Below are 17,700 nucleotides of genomic sequence, written 5' to 3' on the forward strand. Positions count from 1 at the left end.
TGTGTTATAAGTCACTAGTTTGGTCATGACACTCTAGATCAGTGTTCTTCAACCCTGCTCCTGAAGGACCCCCAGCACTGCACGTTTTCTTTCAATCCCTAATCAAACACACCTGATTTAACCCTCTGGGGTCTGAGGGGTTTTTGGGGCCCTTGAGATGTTCTGACATGCCCTGACATTTGTGCTTTTTTCAGTTTCTTATAAACATTTTAATGGCAAAGGTGTAAATTCACTCTATTTAGCACAAACAGGGCTTCCATAATATGTGAACAACATGCATGTACATGTTTGTATTTTTGAGAGAATAATGTTTATGCGTGGTTTTTGAAAAAAACTAAAAACTAAAGTTTCTGAAATAAGGCCACAAAACACACACTAAATATGTGTCAATAAGACTTTTGACTAATGGATGTCGTTGCCTAGAGTTTTTTCTTCAGAATGATCTGAAAATCATCCTGCCTAATCATTCACATAAAACAATACATTGATTTCAATTTTGTAATACACTTTCTGTTTGGAAAGGCAATATGGGCGTCAACAATCCAATACCATCATGCATATTTAGTGATTTACACCTGAGGAGACAATGGGGCCCACATACTTAATGAGCCATTCATTCAGGTGTGTCACCTATAGCCACAAGAAAGAATGCAAGAGCAATATATATATATATATATATATATATATATATATATATACAGTGAGGAAAATAAGTATTTGAACACCCTGGTATTTTGCAAGTTCTCCCACTTAGAAATCATGGAGGGATCTGAAATTGTCATCGTAGGTGCATGTCCACTGTGAGAGACATAATCTAAAAAAAAAAATCCAGAAATCACAATGTATGATTTTGTAACTATTTATTTGTATGCTACAGCTGCAAATAAGTATTTGAACACCTGAGAAAATCCAAATGTTAATATTTGGTACAGTAGCCTTTGTTTGCAATTACAGAGGTCAAACGTTTCCTGTAGTTTTTCACCAGGTTTGCACACACTGCAGGAGGGATTTTGGCCCACTCCTCCACACAGATCTTCTCTAGATCAGTCAGGTTTCTGGGCTGTCGCTGAGAAACACGGAGTTTGAGCTCCCGCCAAAGATTCTCTATTGGGTTTAGGTCTGGAGACTGGCTAGGCCACGCCAGAACCTTGATATGCTTCTTACAGAGCCACTCTTTGGTTATCCTGGCTGTGTGCTTCGGGTCATTGTCATGTTGGAAGACCCAGCCTCGACCCATCTTCAATGCTCTAACTGAGGGAAGGAGGTTGTTCCCCAAAATCTCGCAATACATGGCCCCGGTCATCCTCTCCTTAATACAGTGCAGTCGCCCTGTCCCATGTGCAGAAAAACACCCCCAAAGCATGATGCTACCACCCCCATGCTTCACAGTAGGGATGGTGTTCTTGGGATGGTACTCATCATTCTTCTTTTCACAAACACGTTTAGTGGAACTATGACCAAAAAGTTCTATTTTGGTCTCATCTGACCACATGACTTTCTCCCATGACTCCTCTGGATCATCCAAATGGTCATTGGCAAACTTAAGACGGGCCTTGCTGGTTTAAGCAGGGGAACCTTCCGTGCCATGCATGATTTCAAACCATGACGTCTTAGTGTATTACCAACAGTAACCTTGGAAACGGTGGTCCCAGCTCTTTTCAGGTCATTGACCAGCTCCTCCCGTGTAGTTCTGGGCTGATTTCTCACCTTTCTTAGGATCATTGAGACCCCACGAGGTGAGATCTTGCATGGAGCCCCAGTCCGAGGGAGATTGACAGTCATGTTTAGCTTCTTCCATTTTCTAATGATTGCTCCAACAGTGGACCTTTTTTCACCAAGCTGCTTGGCAATTTCCCCGTAGCCCTTTCCAGCCTTGTGGAGGTGTACAATTTTGTCTCTAGTGTCTTTGGACAGCTCTTTGGTCTTGACCATGTTAGTAGTTGGATTCTTACTGATTGTATGGGGTGGACAGGTGTCTTTATGCAGCTAACGACCTCAAACAGGTGCATCTAATTTAGGATAATAAATGGAGTGGAGTGGACATTTTAAAGGCAGACTAACAGGTCTTTGAGGGTCAGAATTCTAGCTGATAGACAGGTGTTCAAATACTTATTTGCAGCTGTATCATACAAATAAATAGTTAAAAAATCATATATTGTGATTTCTGGATTTTTTTTATTTAGATTATGTCTCTCACAGTGGACATGCACCTACGATGACAATTTCAGATCCTCCATGATTTCCAAGTGGGAGAACTTGCAAAATAGCAGGGTGTTCAAATACTTATTTTCCTCACTGTATATATATATATATATATATATATATATATATATATATATATATATATATATATATATATATTCTACCAAATTGGTTCACAGTTGGAAGCATCTAAAATTGTTTTAATTTTTTCCACAAATTGTGCTTGCAAATTGTATAATATCCAAGGAAAACATGTCTAGTAATTGTGCAGTTCTCATACTGTATTTTCAGTTTTGGAATATGTATCCTCTCCCCAAATTTGTCAATAATAAAACACAATAAAAATTATTTAAAGAAAAGGCTTATATTTACCTTTTAAAATTTGTTTACATCTACCTTGTAAATACATTTTTTTATTAAAAAGGTTACAATTACAACAACAATTCAAGTGTAATCTTTCTTTGTAAAAACTAAAGTTTACATTTTATCATACATATTTCAAAGTTAAGGATTCATTACTTTGAATATAGCCTACATTGACAAAACATAATATATTTAACATATTAGCAAAAATTGGCAAACAAAAGCTTATTTGAGGTGGCAGATATTTTACAGTAAAAATGTGTAATCTATCCAAAACTAGTCAACGAAATGTTGTCTTTCATATGTCTGTAACATAGGTCTTTCATTTTTATTATAAGGAATATAAATGTTAATTTGCAGTTTAATACGTTGCTTATACAAATACATTTTATTTCAACATATTTCAGTCGATTTTTACTCAGTATAGCAAAATAGTTTGCTAAAAGCGGATCATTCATTCACACACAGATACGCAATTCAAATTTAAACCGTCTTTTTGCGAGTTGTGGTAAACAGCGCATCTCTGCCGTTCATTCATTCACACAGAAACGCGATTCACTTGAGAATGAAAAAAACTTACTACAGTATTCCATCCGTTGCTCCTCGAAATACCAGCACTTCTGAGTTACATTTTCCATTATTATTATTCCTCACAGAGCTGCGAGACAGTGTAAACAAGTACAATTATCTGAATAAACTTGATGTGTTTTCTCGAGCTGATATGGGGGCGTTCACAGTTTGCATGGGTTGCCTCAGTCATTTGCGTTTGAATAGCGCGCGCTCTCCGTGGGCGGGGCAGATTACAACGTAATGAGCTGAGATGAGAACGACTGAAATCTCTCTCTTTTCATAAAGATTACATAAACAGAGAATATTTTATAATATTAATAATAATATTTATAATATTTATAATAAAAATTACTTCATTTAAAAGAAGAGAATTCAAGCTTCATGCCTGTGTGTCTGTATGCTGGTTTGACTGAGTATTCGCTGAGTTATGGTTCATTTTCGGACGCGTTTCAGAATGGACTTAACTGACAGAGAGGAGGCAGAACTCGCATCATGTTTATTTTTCTTTATTTGGCAAAAAGCACAACACTTTGTTTTTATTGTGAGTATACACAAAATTAATACACACTTAACAGGATCGATTGATGTATAACAGAAGCATATAAGATAAAAAGTTTAAAAAAAAAATTTATTATTTTTTTTCACTGATAAGGAAAAAAACTAGCCTATCGCGCCGGCACGATAGCCGACCTCAGGGGGTTAAACATGAGCCGTATTGGCCCAACCGGACCTGGTTCCCCGAACTAGTGCTCCTCGCGATAGCCCCTCCCTGGCCCATTCCTCTGAGGGAGGGCCTGTTTTCTCAGACACGGGCACCCTATGGCACCCACGTCCAGACCTCTGGAAACTCCATGTCTGGTCCCTGGACGGGACGCGGAGGTTCTAGGTGACCTACCCCAGGCGATATTTGACACCATCACTTCCGCTAGAGCCCCCACTACGAGGTGCCTCTATGCGTTGAAGTGGAACCTGTTCTTTGAGTGGTGTTCTTCTTGTTGAAGAAGGAGAACCCCCGAACTTGCTCGATCAGAGCTGTGCTTTCCATCCTGCAAGAAGTGTTGGTGCGAAGGCTGTCTCCCTCCACCCTTAAAGTGTATGTTGCCGCTATCGCCTCACATCACGATGCAGTTGAGGGTAAGTCGTTGGGAAAGCACAACCTGATCGTCAGGTTCCTGAGGGGAGCGAGGAGACTAAATCCACCTCGCCGACTCTCTATACCCTTTTGGGATTTGTCTCTGGTCCTTTCGGCACTTCAGAGACCACCCTTTGAGCCTTTGCAATCAGCAGAGAGAGGGTAGGGGACCTGCATGCATTTTTGGTCGACAAATCGTGCCTAGAATCGACCCGGCTAACTCTCAAGTGATCCTGAGACCCCGGCCCGGATCGGTGCCCAAGGTTCCTACCACTGCCTTCTGGGAACGAGGGTTACATACGTAACCGAGACGTTTTTCTCCATTCACACAAGCGCTGCAGGTGCGTGATGTGTGAATCCTAATGTTTTGTTGATGTTGCTATTTGTGCATGCAAAGCTAAACAAAAAAATATTGTGGTATTTTAATGGGTCACGGATACTCATCTATTGCATTTCATTTTAATTTGACATTTTAATTGTGTGGTTATTGAGCGCTTGTTGGTCAGGACAATAATGTACAGTAAATGCTCCCATAACCAAACGTGAGATTTAAACATAGCCACTGCTCACATCCATATTGATAAATGCCAATTTTCTGTTGTACACTTGTTTTGTAAATGAGGGTCACTGTGTGAAAACATCTACCAATATGTCCATACAGATGTCTACATACATCTGTATAAATATGTATACCATCTACCATTATTACATGGCTTGGTTGAATTCTAATGTAGAATGCGGTGTGTTATTTCTTGATATCAGACCACTGCTAAGTATAACACACCGTTGCCATGAAAAACAGAGCGTTGCTATGGACGCAGGATTCTAACCGTAGAGACGGAACGGACCGTTTTCTTTAGCGGAAGCAATACAATCGTTTTTAAATCAATAAACTCCTTTTTAAAATCAATATTTTGTGTCAAATTATTGATTTATTTGGTAGGTAGCCATGTAATAAGCGGGATAATGTAGAGCGAGGTGGCTGTTATAGCGAATACTACCCGTCGGGGTTGTATTCGCTATAACAACCGCCTCGCTCTACATTATCCCTTACATAGCATCTACCAGGAACTACAATTTCTATGGACTAAATGCATATGAAAAATAAAGGTCACATGGTGAAGCTGCTGCAGGAAAAGCACACAAGCCAAACTAACTTCAAGATTCCAGATTTTGTTGCTCAGTACATAAAGACGAACAACTTACCGTGATCTCAGACTGTGTTGATGTGGTTTCTTCACTGCATGGATCTTCATGTGTCGCTTTAGGTGAGTTTTAATAGAGAAACTCTGTCCACACTGATCACACTTGTGCGGCTTCTCTCTAGTGTGGATCCTCTCATGTGTTTTCAGATTTGCTGACCGACTGAATCTCTTGTCACAGTGTGAACACTTGTAAGGTTTTTCTCCAGTGTGAATTCTCTGGTGCAGTTTTAAACAGTTCGCTGTAGTAAAAGTCTTCTCACACTCAAAGCACATGTACTCTCTTACACCAGTGTGAGTTTTCTGATGTCTATGTAAATTAGGCAGCTGTGAAAAACTCTTTCCACACACAGAACATGAATGCGGCTTCTCCTTCGTATGAACTGTCAGGTGTGTCTTCAGGACTGATGCACAGAGAAATGGTTTGCCACACTGATCACATGAGAACGGCTTCTCTCCGGTGTGGATCATCATGTGAACATTAAGAGTATGTTTTTGTGGGAAACTTGTTCCGCATTGATCACATGTGAATGGCTTTTCTCCAGTGTGGATTTTCATGTGTTCTTTAAGGTGTCCTGATTGTGTGAAACTCTTCTCACACTGCTCACATGTGTACGGCTTCTCTCCAGTGTGAACTCTCATATGGACTTTAAGATTATTTTTTAATGTAAATCTATTCCCACACTGATCACATGAGAACGGCTTCTCTCCAGTGTGGATTCTCATGTGACGCTCAAGACTTTGTTTGGTTGTGAGACTCTTTCCACACTGAGTGCAGGTGAAAGATTTATTGGCTCTTCTTTTCTTTAAAAATGTATTTTTAGTCTTTGAGCGACTCAAAGGTTTTCCTCCAGGTTGGACATGATGTTCCTCCTTCACTTCACTCAGTTCTTCACTCTCCTCCTTCACTTCACTCAGTTCTTCACTCTCCTCCTTCACTTCATTCAGTTCTTCACTCTCCTCGCTCTCTTCCATCAGGTCTAAAATCAAAGAAAAAAAAGTTATTTCATTTTCAGTACATCAAAACAATTCCAAGAGATATATGAAGTGAAAGGACATAACAGTGAACCATGATGTAACAAAGTAAACAACTGCTATGAATATTACAATATTTTTTATGCCTTTTTATAAATTATACGTCCCTGAAAATTTACATGAATGAGGTACATTGATCTTCAATTATTATTTTTAAAACATTATATACAAATACCATATTTCAATAGTGAGAACTATTACATATATTTGATCAACAACAATTAGGCTATATAATGTAATATGAATACATAACAAAATATTAGACAATATTTAGACAAAATATTAGACTAATACACAATAGTGTCATAATTTGGACACCAATTAGGACTGTGCGATATAGCAAAAAAAAAAATATCACAATATAATGTTTCATATTGTTCGATAACAATAATTATTGATATTTTTTATAAACTTTTTCTTTTTTAAAGACGAGTAGAAAGTACACAATTCTTCATCCGATCTTTCTGACAATAATACTTTAGAACAATACTTGAGGTCGACCGATTCATCGGTTTTGCCGATCAATCGGCACCGATAGTTGATTGGTGGAACTATCGTTATCGGCAAAAATACATACCGATAGTTTGTCCTGGTTGCGTCCGTTGCTGGAGCTGCGCTGTCATTCATTACACAGTAAGAGAGAGCTGAGAAGGGTTTGCTGGCATCATGCAGTACAAGAGCGACCTCTAGAGGTGTAATAAAAACTATCACTGATGCCTCGTGTTGTTTATTTCGACACGTGATGCTGCGTGCTGCACTGAGAGCGCACGCTGCGCGGAGAGTGCCGACATCAGATGCGCGCCGACAGCTAAAAGGTCTGTATACAGTACATTTTGTCATAAAGTGATTAATTTGTTGACTAAATGCTGCATTAGTAGAGAGAGAACAGCACAACGATATGTTTGTTTGCCTTCGAGGCTGAGAGGACGCTAACATTAGTAGTACCTCAGGCGGTTAAAACACTGACAAAAATAAACGTAAGTCCAACCCGAATGTTTAATGTCACAATTGTTACCATCTATTTGCATTAGTTTATATCCAGCTGGTCACTTTTATGCATTAAATATGCAGAGAAGTTGCATATTTAAAGCTAGAGATAGCAAACTGATATGTTCATACAGCCGACAGAAACATATAAACAAATCAAAAAAGCATTAGATTTCGGTTATTTTTTCATCATCACTTTAATACATATTTTGTTATTTTGATTAGATAGCCTAATCATCAAGTGTTTATAAAATAGAAGCAAAAGTATGATGTAATATTTTTGTCATTTCAATGCTCTGGCGTTGTAGATATTTAAAGTTGGCCATATCTTTAAGCATGACTGTTTGGGTTTATATGAAATGATAACACTTACAATAAAATTTTTCATACAGTATGTAACATTAACTAAGGTTAATAACTGCTGTATAAGGATTGTTCATTGTTTGTTTGTTAATTAAAATGTACTAATACATTTTTAAATTAAGGTTTTTATTTGTTAACCATAGTTAATGCAGACTAACATGAATGATCAAGGTGCAATTTGTTTTTATCCAGTATCAATTTTAAAACTTATCGGTTGATTACTTAGTTGATCTATCAATGAATGATCTATCAATGCATTTCCAGCAGATATTGAAATAATAAAGGGTCTCAATGAAATATGTGCAGTGTCGCATGTTTACTGTAAATTGTCACATGACCAGAGCTGTTTACTTCCTGTTTGCACCAAGAGAAGAGGATGGCAGCAAGAAAGCTCCCAAAGAAAAGGTTATTAAAGTATGTTAAAATAAAGATAGGACATCGATTTTTGGTACACATCATGTTTAAGGTGTCTAGTATTGATATATGCATTTGCAATTACTCAACTTTATTTAATGTGGTCATAGAACTCACAAACATGTCAACGGCAACAATAGTGACCGGTGGGATAACCCATTGTATCTACATGTAATACACATAGGCTAACTGTTCTACCTTACTTTCTGCTGCTACCTTACTTTCTACCTAATTTTACACACAGACACACACACACAGAAACACACACACACACACGGACCCAAGGAATACTAGCTAGCTAGCTAATTCTGCTAGCTAATTCTGCTGCTACCTAACTTCCTACCTACTGCAACTTTCCACACAAACACACACACACACACACACACACACACACACACACACACACACACACACACACACACACACACACACAGACTAGCTAGCTAACTAATTCTACCTAACTTTACACACACACACACACACACACACACACACACACACACAAACACACACACACACACACACACACACACACACACACACACACACACACACACACACACACACACACACACACACACACACACACACACACACACACACACACACACAAGTGGTCTAGGAAGAAAAGCTGGAAAAAAAACCCCATCAAAATGTCCTAAATGGCCAAGATACTATCCCGTGGCCTCGAGACACTATCCCTTGGCCTCCAGACACTATCCCGTGGCCTCCAGACACTATCCCGAGGCCTCGAGACACTATCCCGTGGCCTCGAGACACTATCCCGTGGCCTCGAGACACTATCCCGAGGCCTTGAGACACTATCCCGTGGCCTCCAGACACTATCCCGTGGCCTCGAGACACTATCCCGAGGCCTCGAGACACTATCCCGAGGCCTCCAGACACTATCCCGTGGCCTCCAGACACTATCCCGTGGCCTCCAGACACTATCCCGTGGCCTCCAGATACTATCCCGTGGCCTCGAGATGGTATCCCGTGGCCTCCAGATACTATCCCGTGACCTCAAGATACTATCCCGAGGCCTCCAGACACTATCCCGTGGCCTCCAGACACTATCCCGTGGCCTCGAGACACTATCCCGTGGCCTCCAGACACTATCCCGTGGCCTCCAGACATTATCCCGTGGCCTCGAGATACTATCCCGAGGTCTCCAGACACTATCCCGTGGCCTCGAGACACTATCCCGTGGCCTCCAGACACTATCCCGTGGCCTCGAGATGGTATCCCGTGGCCTCCAGATACTATCCCGTGACCTCAAGACACTATCCCGAGGCCTCCAGACACTATCCCGTGGCCTCCAGATACTATCCCGTGGCCTCGAGATACTATCCCGTGGCCTCGAGATACTATCCCGTGGCCTCGAGATACTATCCCGTGGCCTCGAGATACTATCCCGTGGCCTCTAGATAGTATCCCGTGGCCTCAAGATACTATCCCGTGGCCTCAAGATAGTATCCCGTGGCCTCAAGATATCATCTCGTGACCTCAAGATACCATCCCGTGGCCTCAAGATACTATCCCGTGGCCTCAAGATACTATCCCGTGGCCTCAAGATAGTATCTTGTGGCCTCAAGATAGTATCTTAAGGATTTTATACACTCTTATGCACGCACGCACGCACACACACACACACACACACACACACAAAAACACACACACACACACAAACACACTGCACAGGTAAAATAGACCTATATTCAGTCTGTCCAATGGTTGATACAACACAGTATCCCACCGGTCACAATTGTGACGATCATAAAACACACTTTTTCACACACTTTTCCATGAAAATTTTAAAAAATTATGATTGATTGTTTCAAAGGGATACTACTGACACATGATTTGGATATTTTTGTGTCTGAGAAAAATGTGGGATTAAATGGGTTAAAGGCAGAACAGTTTCTGTCATTTTTGTGTGTCTGCGTGAGGTAATAGGAGCTGCTAACACGAACGAGCTCTTGAAACCCCGCCCTCTGCAGCAGCTCATTTGCATTTAAAGGGCCAGGCACAAAACGGTGCGTTTTTGCAAACCCTCAAAAAGTGACAACTTTAACATGCTATATAGAAATATCTGTGGGGTATTTTGTGCTAAAACTTCACACACACACTCTGGGGACATCAGAGACTTATTTTACATCTTGTGAAAAGGGCATTTTACCACCCCTTTAATAAACAAAACTCAAGTGTGCATGTGCTCTGGTGTTGACGTCGCTGACGAGCACAGCCAATCAGCAGGCAGACGAGACGAGATGTGATTATTGATCAAACCTGAGGGGTTTTTAGCGCGATAGTTTATTCAAGTGATCGCTATGCCAAAGTGGCAAAATATACAGTAAGTTGTCTCTACAGCAGGGTTTTTCCTGCATAGAGAATTACGAAGCGGGACTCAGGACTTTCTGCAAGAGCACACAAAAGAAACGTATGGAAATAATCCAACATGTTTGTTGTTATTTTCCTGTACTGGCGCATGCCTGCGACGTAAACGCGTATGCGACAAGAGCCACCGTGAGCAGATCAGTGCCTTCACTGTCTAGCAGACTTTTGCGTTTTTACCCTTTAGACGGGAACGCGACGGTGGAGCGTTTTTAAGATATCCACTCTGGAGGGTGGTTTCACTTTTTTGCGTTTTTAAGCCCCAAAAACGCCATCGCCGTCTAAACGAAAGGCACATCTGATAAAATATCTTTACGTTTTCACCTGCGAGCGTTCTCGTGTAAACAGGGCCTCAAAGACAAAGTATTTCTATTCAGGAAAAAACAATCAGGAAAACACATGCCTAGGGCACCTCCTAGTGGTCATTATATAAAACACAAAGGAAAAACCCCACATGAGATATTGCTTAACAGACCCAAAAGCACATAGATAGGCTATGATGAGTAATACTCATCAATTCACTCAATGCATGTGTAAAGTTCAAAACAACTAGAACATGTTGTGTTGACATGAAATTTTATGAAATTTGAATATCAGATATCTTAATGAACTCTACAACATATTACAAATGGAACTACAACACATGCAACAACAAATAGGCTAACAAAAATTCAATAAGAGGAACATTTTAAATGGTAACCATATTGTAAAACTTTTTTTCTGTCTGTTTTCTCTAAACACTGTAGATGAACTTAAATTGTGTCCATATTTGAAAGCGTTATATTCTGCATCTACATTTTAATAATAATAATAATAATTCGTTACATTTATATAGCGCTTTTCTGGGTACTCAAAGCGCTTTACATGGAAGGGGGTATCATACAATTTAAAATGAGGTGGTTATCCTCAACCACCACCAATGTGCAGCATCCACCTGGATGATGCGACGGCAGCCATATTGGGCCAGAACGCCCACCACACACCAGCTTACTGGTGGAGAGGAGACAGTGATGAAGCCAATCAGTATATGGGGATAATTAGGAGGCCATGATGGACAGAGGCAAAGGGGCAAATTTGGCCAGGATGCCGGGGTTACACCCCTACTCTTTTTCGAAGGACATCCTGGGATTTTTAATGACCACAGAGAGTCAGGACCTCGGTTTAACGTCTCATTGGAAGGATGGTGCTCTTTGACAGTATAGTGTCCCGATCACTACACTGGAGCGTTAGGTCCCACATAGACCATGGGTGAGCACCCCCTGCTGGCCTCACTAACACCTCTTCCAGCAGCAACCTGGTTTTCTCAGGAGGTCTCCCATCCAGGTACTAACCAGGCTTGCTAACCTCTTACAACAACAAAGGTGTAGGTTGATGACGCATAAGCGGAATTATGGAACTTGTCGTCATTGCCAATGAGAGACAGATATCAGAGCCACATGCTAGTCCCGCGGATATAAAGGAATAAGGACATTTCATTCTACCGATCTACCCGCAAGTGCTGAATTAATACTCACAAATACCCCTTTTCCACCAGCATGAACCAGGTGCCAGTTCAGAGCCAGAGCTACAGTATTGCCAGTCCGGAGTTGGTTCGTCTGACGAGCTCTCTAAGATCCGGTTTGCCTTTCCACAAGGTCACTGTATACATCTCATGTTGCCCAGCAACGCTAGCGTAGCAGCGCCAAACACAAACACACCAGGCTTGTTCGAAATGGTTCGGCTTCTCGCAGACCGATCGGCTCATGACATCAAAGCACGATGCATCTCGAACAAGCCTTCCATCAACAATGGAGGTCGTTGCGTTACTATTGATGCTCATGGCTTTGCGAACCTACATCGGCATCCAAACACGGCGAATCCAACGTGTCTGTGCAGCTCGCCGTAACTTGCATAGACGGAGATTACAATCAAGCTGCTATTAGCTCGATTAGCTGCTGTTTGAAAAATGGCGGTCACGAGTTTCTGTTCGTCTTGTTGGTCACGGTAACCCCGCCCCCAGCCCCTGACGCAAGCGGTTCTTACTTCTAGACCAGCAATGTTTTGGTGCTACTTAAGAACCACTTTTCCTAGTTCAGAGCTGGTACTTTGGGTGTCGAAAAACAAAGAACCCATTTGAAACTAGGCTCTAGCTCTGAACCAGCACCAGCACTGCCTTGGTGGAAAAGGGTTAACAAGTCAGTTTATTTGGTGAATTAAACTTGTGAGGTAACGCAGCGCTGTTTCACTTGGTCTACACTATCACACTAAACTGCATTTGAGTGTGTTGAAAGTTATAATGTTATTCTATGCGTGCGTTTGTCTGTATGAGACTAGCAGTAAGCTAGATCAACATTAGAATAACATACAGATCATATTCTAACATTTCATCATGTTGAGCTATATGACAGTTTTATGTACATTTGCTCAACTGTCTAATAAAATACATGCAAGACGCCTCTGTCAAGTCGAAGTTTACGGCATCTCGAAAACACCACGCCGATATTGATCCTCATTTTAGTTCTCCTTTTGTCCCAAAGTCTGCTTGCCATGGTCCATAATGTTTGAACGAAAGTGAACATGGACGAGCCATTATTAGGGGTTCAAGCACAAAGTGCTAAAACTTTTGAACTTTTACATTTGGACGGCTACAACAGGGTCATTTAGAAAATGGGCGTGGCAAAATTCACTCGAAAGCCTATAAATCCTAAACGAAAACTCAGAACTTAACGAAAATTAGTGAGCATATGTGAAATAGCATTGTAAACAAGCATGCACAATTTTATGGAGATCGGACCATAGGTGGCGCTATAACTGTTAAAAATCTTTGAAAACCATATATTTCCTTTGTTAAATTGGCTGGAAATGGTCTTTTCCATGTATGATGTCAGTGGTTAAATGGTTGCCAAATAAAACTTAATGTCTTTTTATGCATTTGTGCTTAAAGGCCTTAAATGCTTGAACACCAATAAATGCTGGTTGCAGCTTTAATTTAAAATGGGAATGTCTCTGAAATTAAAAATCTTTGGGAACTTTTGGGATACTGGAAGTACACAACTGCAGGAAATATATCACACTTTGCAAGTGATTTTTGGTTATTTTATTACAAAAATCTTACATATTCTAGCTTTAAACACCTTACAAGAAAACCAAGACTTTTTTTGCATTTTGATTCCCTGTTAACTGTACTAACAAACTGTCAGAATAATATACCCATTTGTTGACATTTAGCGAGAAACCTTATAATTTCAAAAATACAATCTTATGTCAGAGGTTATGTCTACCTTGAACAATAAGGGTGTCCTCCCTTGAGATCTAGCCACACCCTCCAGTGTCATATTGCATCAACCAAAACCATTGTATCATTTAAAGAAATAGTGTATCTTTAATTAAAGACCATTGTCATGCTCTGAAAGTGTTAACCCATTGAGCACAGTAAATCAAACTAAACGGCCCACTTTGCCTGCATTCACCCTACATTTATTTTTAAGAGTGCATTTACTATTGGAAGCTTTGGCCAAAAAGCCCCTGAAAAGACCAAGAAAAAAAACATGGGAATGTTCAGGTTATGAAATATACTTTAATGTAGGACACATACAAAGAATACACAAGGAAAATCATGATTATCCCATTTGAATCTGCCCTTCCACCATATCCGACTCCCTCATCTTTGACTCTCAGTGCCTTCCTCCACATGTTTTCTTGGGGGGCACTTCAGTCTTCTGCCACAGACTTGGAGTAGTAATACCAATCACACCGAGAGCAATTCTCTCTCCAGCATTCCCACTGAGTTTACTCTCCTCATCTGAACCCATTCCCAGATCATCCTCCTTCTCATGAACCACCACCGCACGTCCCAGAATGGAATAAGGCCCAAAGAGCTTGGCATCTGGAAGCGTCAGGAACTGCCTTATAACTCCTTTCTCGGAAGCAAAGTTGCCCAGGTCTCCAGGATGATGAGGGTGGTCAACGCCGTTTGGATTATAATGAGGACCAACAGTGATGCTGCCTTGACTGAGGTCTCCATACTGATGGATGTGCATGGCACGCTCTTGACGATCGATGGCAGGCAAACCACGGAGGTTGATTTTCACTTCTAAATCTCCATTGGGGAAGACCTGCTTGAAGAGGATTTGCCCAAAGATCTTTGGCTGGTTACGTGGCAAATTGGGGCTGGGAGTTACTTCACAAGTGGCATAGATGGTGTTGTCGAACTCCACGACTTCCGGCTGTGGAGCTTCGGCAGGCAAACAAACTGGAGGTTTGTGGAACTCTCCTCCTTGTATATGCAGCACCAGCAATATCAGAGGGAATATTAGGATGATTTTCTCCATGTTGATCTTTAAAGCCTACAATGAAAAGTGGATTCAGTGAAATCATGCCATTTAGTTTAAGAACGTAATATTTTTGATAAAGGGTCAAAGCTTTGTTGCAGGGAGCTTTGAGAATGGAAGTTGCATTAGGTAAAAATAGCACAACCAGATTAGTTTGCAATGGAAAAACCATACAAGAACCCAGACAGCAACCAGATCCGGCCCACATCTGGGCCGTGTGTAATCCAGGTGTACCAGATGGGGGCCGACACCATGTTGCGGTCTAGAAAACTCTTGAATTGCTATGTACCCTTGTGAAAATAATAAAATAAAAAATTTGCTTATTGGTATTGGATGTGTATCTGTAGTATCTTGAAAGTACAATAATAATAATAATAATAATAAATAAAACTTGCAGATAATAACACTGATGAATTATAAAAAGCCACTTAAGTGTACACACGTACACTTTCATAAGCGTCACACCTGCCAGCCAAAGTTCCTATGATACAAACCAATGACATACAGGTGGATGTAATCACACTAAAATGAGTCCAGGCAAAGGTTTATGGAAATGGAAAAGGTCTAGGGAGAAGTGCCCTCTGGTGGCCATGATAGGGCTTCTGCTGGCAGGAGTGACATTAAGGACATGTACACTTTAAAAAAAATAAAAAAATAATGCCAAACTAAGAGTTTTACTTTAAAGTACATTATGTTTTAAAAATCTTTTTGTTGTGCTTTAAAGTACACTTAATTTGATCTGTTGTAGCCTACATGTTATTCAATATTAAATATAAAGTGAAGATTTTTTGATTCTGATATTTTTCACAAGGACAGGTAAAATAAAAGACAATATCTATACTTTTGCTTAAACTAAACTTTTTTTAGTTGTACTAAATCAAGTCAGTTGATGGAGAAAATGGAATGGAGAAAAAACAAAACAAGCCTAAAACAGCAAAGGTGCACTACCGTACAGCTGAAAAGTTGTCCTCAATCCGTGTGGAGCCTGAATATTGCAGTCACAAAAATACTACAACGCTTAATCCGTGTGCAGTCCTGACCTGGGGTTGAGAGAATGTTCCTTTTGGCTGCTCTTATAGGAACTCATGTTGAGCTACAAGTTAACCATGATAGTCTGTTAGTCACTAATTAAGTTCACCTGTGTTTCATTTAGCTCCCTTTGTTTGCCTGTTTATATATAGCACTCAGGCCACATAGCCGGGTTTTTAGAGAAACGAATATTTCTCCCCCTTCGTTTTCAAAAATATTATCGTGCACACAACATCGTTTTCAAAAAAAGTTGTCGTTTACATCAACCCGCATAAATACAATGGGCGGCAGTGTAGGGAGAAGGATAAAGCCATGCAAGCCAATCAGAATCCTCAAAATCGACAACAACGAATAGCACGAGCGACTTCCTGTTCCTTTCAAAACAACAGACATGGCGCGAGATTCGTTTGTGCGGACAGACAGCGAAGCAAATGCAAACAGGCCAAAAGCGTTTGCACAAAAGTAAAAATGAGTACCACTTTAACAGCATCCATGATCAAATAGTAGCCAAACAAACTCTAAACATAGGGCGCTCACATGACGTAAGCATTTTCTGGCGCATAATGTGACGTTTGAGAACCTAAAACCCCGTTTCTCCCAGTTGACACGGCAACACATAACCGCCGTTTTCAGAAATCTCCACTTTGGCCGGAGTTTTTAGAAATAATCGTTTTCTGGGATAAAAACGGCGTTTTCGTGTAAATGACAGGCCAAACCGCAGGGAAATATCTGCGTTTTCCCATCGTGTAAACGGGGCCTCAGTTTATTCAGTTCTTTGTCTTGAATTGCACAATGTGTTCTCCAGTGTTTTGTGTTTATTAAAAGAAGTACTGCTATAGTTTTTTTTTACGATTGTGTAAGGACCACCCATTGGCCCAACGACGGAATCCAACGGCCTGGCGAAGGTTTAAAGCGTGTATGTCTTTTCAGCGCTCCAGTGAAGTTCACTTAATTTATTGGAATTTAGTTTTAGTAGTACTTTAGCTCTACGTTTAATCTGACTCCAATTTCAAATGATAATCAAATTTAGATCATATTTCTGATTAGAAAATAATCATAAATATTGATTACGAATTAATTTTGATCTTTGATTATTCTGATTATCCCATACTTTCAATTATTCGTTCATTACGGACCTAGTGTCGCTTTGAGACGTCGCCGTCGCGACTGCGCGCTCACGATCACAAACTAGCCAGTCCTGAAATAGTCAGAGGGTGCAGTGCAAGTATTTTACCCTATGCAGCCGCTACTACAGACCCATAGGTGTAATTTTTTATAATATTTGCAGCGTACAACATGCTAAGTCAGGAGATAGTCAGAAATCAGAAGGTCTTTCTAAGATGTGCCCCATGGTCCATTCAAAGTGCCTTCAGTTTGATCTATCCTGGACAAAGATTTGCGGAAACACCAGACTACACATTAATCTACTAAAATGAATGATTTCTAAAACTTCAGAATAATTCAAGATGTAACATTTATTTGTCAGGTAAAAATGTATCATGCCAATTACAGAAGTAAATTATTAAAAGCCAATTCAGAAAATACATGACATCATTTACTCAAAGATGACTCTAAAAGTAAGTAATGTTTTCCTGACAAAGACACAGTAATGTGTCAGGGCTTTCCAACTGAAAAGCACTGAAACATCACTATGGGGGATGATCCTGGTAAAGAGTCCCAATGATTGCTCTGTCCCCTC

General features: G+C 40.4%; 2 protein-coding genes across 4 annotated transcripts in view; both read right to left on the reverse strand.

The window, feature by feature from the left end:
- LOC309492377 (uncharacterized protein) overlaps positions 1 to 17,700 on the reverse strand; it is a 232,020-nt gene that overhangs the window by 9,722 nt on the left and 204,598 nt on the right. For both annotated transcript variants that reach the window (XM_082161323.1, XM_082161324.1), the window contains one exon: positions 5,474 to 6,449. In XM_082161323.1, coding sequence (XP_082017449.1) covers positions 5,474 to 6,449 — 976 coding nt within the window. The remainder of the gene's footprint in view (positions 1 to 5,473; positions 6,450 to 17,700) is intronic.
- Positions 14,199 to 16,107, reverse strand: LOC309508872 (extracellular superoxide dismutase [Cu-Zn]-like). 2 transcript variants are annotated; one of them, XM_082183377.1, is made up of 2 exons: positions 15,921 to 16,107; positions 14,199 to 14,987 (listed from the first exon to the last, which is right to left on the reverse strand). In XM_082183377.1, the coding sequence occupies exon 2, from the start codon at positions 14,970 to 14,972 to the stop codon at positions 14,316 to 14,318; it is 657 nt and encodes a 218-aa protein (XP_082039503.1). In that variant the 5' UTR covers positions 14,973 to 14,987; positions 15,921 to 16,107; the 3' UTR covers positions 14,199 to 14,315. The 2 variants fall into 2 exon arrangements, with proteins under 2 accessions (XP_082039503.1, XP_082039502.1); XM_082183376.1 differs by having other exon boundaries at positions 15,926 to 16,106.

Source organism: Leuciscus leuciscus (genome assembly GCF_965113295.1).
Source record: "Leuciscus leuciscus genome assembly, chromosome: 1".
NCBI lineage: Eukaryota > Metazoa > Chordata > Actinopteri > Cypriniformes > Leuciscidae > Leuciscus > Leuciscus leuciscus.